Below are 4,486 nucleotides of genomic sequence, written 5' to 3' on the forward strand. Positions count from 1 at the left end.
TTAATATATATGTGGATTGAAAAAGAGGAAGGGAAGATTTAGAGCAGTCGTAAAGGTTTGTAGTTTATAGTTTTTTTTTACCCCTATAAGATAACCAGGTATGACTGGAAGACCGCAGAACCGCAGAACCGCAGGATAACCAGGTAGAAGTGCAGATTTTTGGAAAAAATATTCGGCAATTGAAGATTAGGTAACTATAAATTAGTACTCAATTTGATAGAATGAAAAAATGACTGCCAAAACTAGCATTCAAGCTCAAGTTATTCCCAAATTTGGTGAACAAAAGAAAGCCTTCAGTATAGATGAGCTTAAACAGCTCATTAACGCTGCTAAAAGTATGAGTGACCTTGATCAAGCTAAACGTTATCTTTGCAGTTACTTTATCCCCTCCTCTAACCCACATGGAATCTTCATGTGGTGGTCAGAAATCAAGTATCTTGAACATATCCTTGATAAAAATATTAGTAAACTTATCTGTCCAATTACCAAAGTCTTTTACATACAATCTGAACAAGGTCCTTCACAAAAGGTTGAATTCAATATCAACAAATGGTTTATGGTCAAATACAGTACTGTATGTGTAGCTACCTGTAACCTTCAAAAATCCCGTATCTTTAAGCTAGGTGGCCAACTTTATCTTAATATCTTCCTAGGATTTCTCCATATCCTGCGTCCAATATCCACCTTTGAGTCTATAACCCATCAGGCGGTTAAATTTATCTTTTTTCACGTTCAGGATATCTGGTATTCAGGCGATTGGAATTTTACTGAGTATATCATCAACTGGTTGGCTGGTGTATCCACTGAAAGGAAGATGTACTCGATTCTCTACCTGAAATCTGGATAGGGTTAGGATAAGAGTATTATAACAGATTTCATTCAACGCAGTATCCTAGGCACTCAACTCGTTTATAAGACCAGAGATTTTCAGACGATTCTTAAAAATTTCAATGGGCAATTACAGGGTAAGATTTTTCTTCTTCTCGAGGAAATGCCCACAGAAAAAAACCAGTGGAATAATCTGTATCGATCGTTGAAGGATAAGGTAACAGGCAACATAATAGAAATCCATGAAAAATATGACGCCAACACATTACAAAAACTTTATATCCACCATTGTCTTCACCAATGAAAATGCTCTCAGAGTGGAGAACGATGACAGGCGTACTGTGTTCTTGGATATGTCACCTTCCCGCAAGGAAAACCTGAAATACTTCAAAAAACTCAGTGACGTTATAAAATGTCCAGGCGTTAGTGAGGCATTCTATGTATACTTGAGAGCCATTGCGGATGCTTATTCAGACTTCAATGGGAATCCCCTCCTATGACTGCATCTAAGCAGCATCACATTATATTGACTCTCCTACTTAGTGTTCTGAACGGGTCAGGTCAATTCGGGTGACCTGTTGGGTTGACCTGAAAATTTTGGGTTGGGTCATTAAATTCATGACCTGACCCGTTGACCTGTTTGACCTGACATAATATTTCTGGTCAGATGGGTCAAATATGTAAAAAAATGCTAAAACGTTTTTTTTTTGTATTATTATTAAGAAAAAATGTTTTGGTGTTTTTTCATATAAAATTATTAAAAAAACGCTGAAAACATTTTTTTTTTGTATTATTATTAAGAAAAGCCCCCTTAAGACTCATGATTATCTACAAGATTTACCTCCTGCAGTTGATAGTATAGCTGTAAAAAAGGATAGGTTAAGCCCATATATAACCAAACTTGTTGATAACTTAGATGGAGGGCGATTTCCTGAAACAGAGAAGTTAGTTCCACATCTTGGTAAACATGAAGATTATGTCATACATTACCAAGAACTCCAGTATTACATTAAATTAGGCATGGTTGTAGATGAGATTACACAAGTCCTATCATTTGATCAGGATAACTGGTTAGCTCCTTAAATTGCAAAAATACAAATTTACGTCAACAATCCAAGAATTCATTTGAGAAAGACTTCTTTAAACTCATGAATAATTCTGTTTATGGAAAGACTATGGAGAATGTACGTAAATATCAGGATGTCAAGCTTATGAGAATGATCAATGAAAATGATGAGAAGAAATTCCTTAAGAAAATCCGCAAGCCCTCCTTCAAGTATGCTCGTCAACTTGGCAACACACTTGTGGGTGCACATATGGGAAAGGCTAGTGTTATTCTCAATAAACCTATATACTCCCTGGCCAAAGTTTAGAACCACCCCTATATTTGCAAACTTATAATAATTGTTGCATAAAATGCAACTTAAATACAATAATAAAATACTTAAAATTTTTTTTACATTTATTTTGTATTAATTGATAATTTGATATTAAATAACAATTTTAAAAAATTGCTAATTATATTTGTAATTGTATTTAGTAAAATTTTATACAATATTGAGAAGAATCATTTTAGCAAATACTTTTAAAATTTAAATTCTTTCAGTTAAAAGGATCAAAATAAGCTAAATTTTGTAAAAATCAGATTAGTAGTTAATGAAAACATTATTTTTAAAGTTTGTCAATTTACATATACAATGATTTACATTATCAATTTCCATATGTAAATTAGCAATTTTTGATGATCAATTTCTTCCTATTTACTGGTCTGATTTTCAAAAAATTTAGCTTATTTTAATCCTTCCAAATAGAAGAACCGAATTCCAATCTTAGTTTTAATAATATTTTGCTGATTGCAATTTTACTTGAAATTAAAATTTTATAAATTCCAAGTTCTAAGTATAAATCAGTAATTTATATATAATTATTAAATTATTATATTTCAATAATAAAATTTTTTTTTTAAGTTGCATTTTATGCATATAATTACGTGGTCCTAAACTTTTGGCCAGGGAGTGTAGTTAGTATTGGCGTAATTTTAATTTTAATGGAAATGATCAGCAATGATCGATAGGGTGGTCAGATACTTTTTACCAGAGAGTATACATGAACCGATTTTCATAATAAAGAATTTCAAAAATAGCAGATTTTCTTTCTATACCCTTACCACCGTCCTTTATTGTTTTTCTAAAAAAACTGAAACTTGATCATGGTTTTTTTTAACTCCTGCACATAAAAATACTGCAAATCAAAAATACCTATGTGCATGTATGGCGTAATATCTTTTAGTGATATGGTGTAAGAAATAAATCAAGCCATTTTTTTGCTTAAATTGCAAAAAGTGCAGAATCAGTTTTCGTGCGTAAAAATCTCTTTATAACTGATTAATAAGATTAGCACATTCTATATTAAAAAGGACTTTGAAATTAAAATTTTGCAAAACAATCTCTTTATCTCCCCCCATTAAAGATATGTAAGACCAACTTTGTGTAATATGATCCTGCCAAAAATGAAATTTTACCGATATTCTTTGCATCTCCACACTAATAATTCTTTTAATATTATCATCAAATTGATTTTCAGATTTATGTATCTGGTTCATATTTTTTTCAATTTTGTGGATTTTATCTCTATTGCCAATATCTTTTTTTGTGCTACTAAAGTAAGGTTCAATTTTCCATTTTGTTCCATTTGGATCTATTAGACCATTAATTACTAAATTGTGCAATTTACTAATTATTGGTTCCATTACATTTTGTAATGTCTCATAATTCTCTACACCTGGATATAGAATAGTTGTATAGTAAAAGTCAGCCTTACGAATATTCAATATATTATCTAAAATGGTACAAGTAACCATAAGGGGATGGCCAGAAATGACGTAATTTAAATTTTAGGATTTTTGACCCCCCCCCCTCCCCATGTCATCATTCATTTTAGGAAATGTAAAATTAAAACATAATTCTGGCTAGAATTATATTAACTACAAGTGTCTAAAAATGGAAGATGTGTAATATCATCATGGTCTTAACCCCCTCCCTCCCTTAGAAAATGATGTCATTTCTGGCAGTCCCCTAATGTGTTTCACTTTTCTACCTATGTTACGCCCATCACCTGATATTTGTACATGAATTATAGGATCATTTGGATTAAGAATATTTCAATTTACAAGATCTGGAATTACAAAAAGTAAAATGTCTGAAATACGTCTATAACCTGCTTTACCAATATATTGTAATACCTCTTTTACAATTTTTTGATCTTCAATATCAGGAGCTTCATTTATTGTTAATGCAAAAGGTGTATGTTTAATATTTAAAATAGAAATAGGAATTTTTTGACTCATTTTTTCATTAATTCTTTTTCTAGCATTTAAGATGACACAGTCTCGTGGTAACTCAGGTTGAAGTGCAGCTAAATTTCGGTAAGCATCTCAGAAAATTGGCCCTTGATCAATAACTTTTGTAAATGCATCAATGCGTTGATTTTTTTTTCATTTTTATCACAATAATTAGCCAAATAATTCTTATTTTAAACATTAAATCGAATTTCTTGCAAAACTGGCTGGTCACTTAAATTATAGAAATTCAGAGTTTCATTTTGAAATATTGTATCTATATGTATAGAAAATGAACAAGACCGTTTTATTTTCATAGAT

The 4,486-nt window shown here is 31.2% G+C and overlaps 3 protein-coding genes across 3 annotated transcripts; 2 read left to right on the plus strand and 1 right to left on the minus strand.

Moving 5' to 3' along the window:
• Window positions 1–229: 229 nt before the first annotated feature.
• OCT59_023302 (uncharacterized protein) lies at window positions 230–847 on the plus strand (the record flags this gene model as incomplete). The annotated part of the gene is made up of 1 exon (XM_066131967.1): window positions 230–847. One exon carries the CDS (start codon window positions 230–232, stop codon window positions 845–847), a length of 618 nt encoding a protein of 205 aa, XP_066006678.1.
• A 232-nt stretch (window positions 848–1,079) lies between these two features.
• Window positions 1,080–1,911, plus strand: OCT59_023303 (uncharacterized protein; the record flags this gene model as incomplete). The annotated part of the gene is made up of 2 exons (XM_066131968.1): window positions 1,080–1,250; window positions 1,630–1,911. The coding sequence occupies 2 exons, from the start codon at window positions 1,080–1,082 to the stop codon at window positions 1,909–1,911; spliced, it is 453 nt and encodes a 150-aa protein (XP_066006679.1).
• Window positions 1,912–3,202: 1,291 nt separating this feature from the next.
• OCT59_023304 (uncharacterized protein) lies at window positions 3,203–4,174 on the minus strand (the record flags this gene model as incomplete). The annotated part of the gene is made up of 2 exons (XM_066131969.1): window positions 3,203–3,643; window positions 3,998–4,174. 2 exons carry the CDS (start codon window positions 4,172–4,174, stop codon window positions 3,203–3,205), a joined length of 618 nt encoding a protein of 205 aa, XP_066006680.1.
• Between the last annotated feature and the right edge of the window lie 312 nt (window positions 4,175–4,486).

This window comes from Rhizophagus irregularis, chromosome 32 (genome assembly GCF_026210795.1).
Source record: "Rhizophagus irregularis chromosome 32, complete sequence".
Lineage (NCBI taxonomy): Eukaryota > Fungi > Glomeromycota > Glomeromycetes > Glomerales > Glomeraceae > Rhizophagus > Rhizophagus irregularis.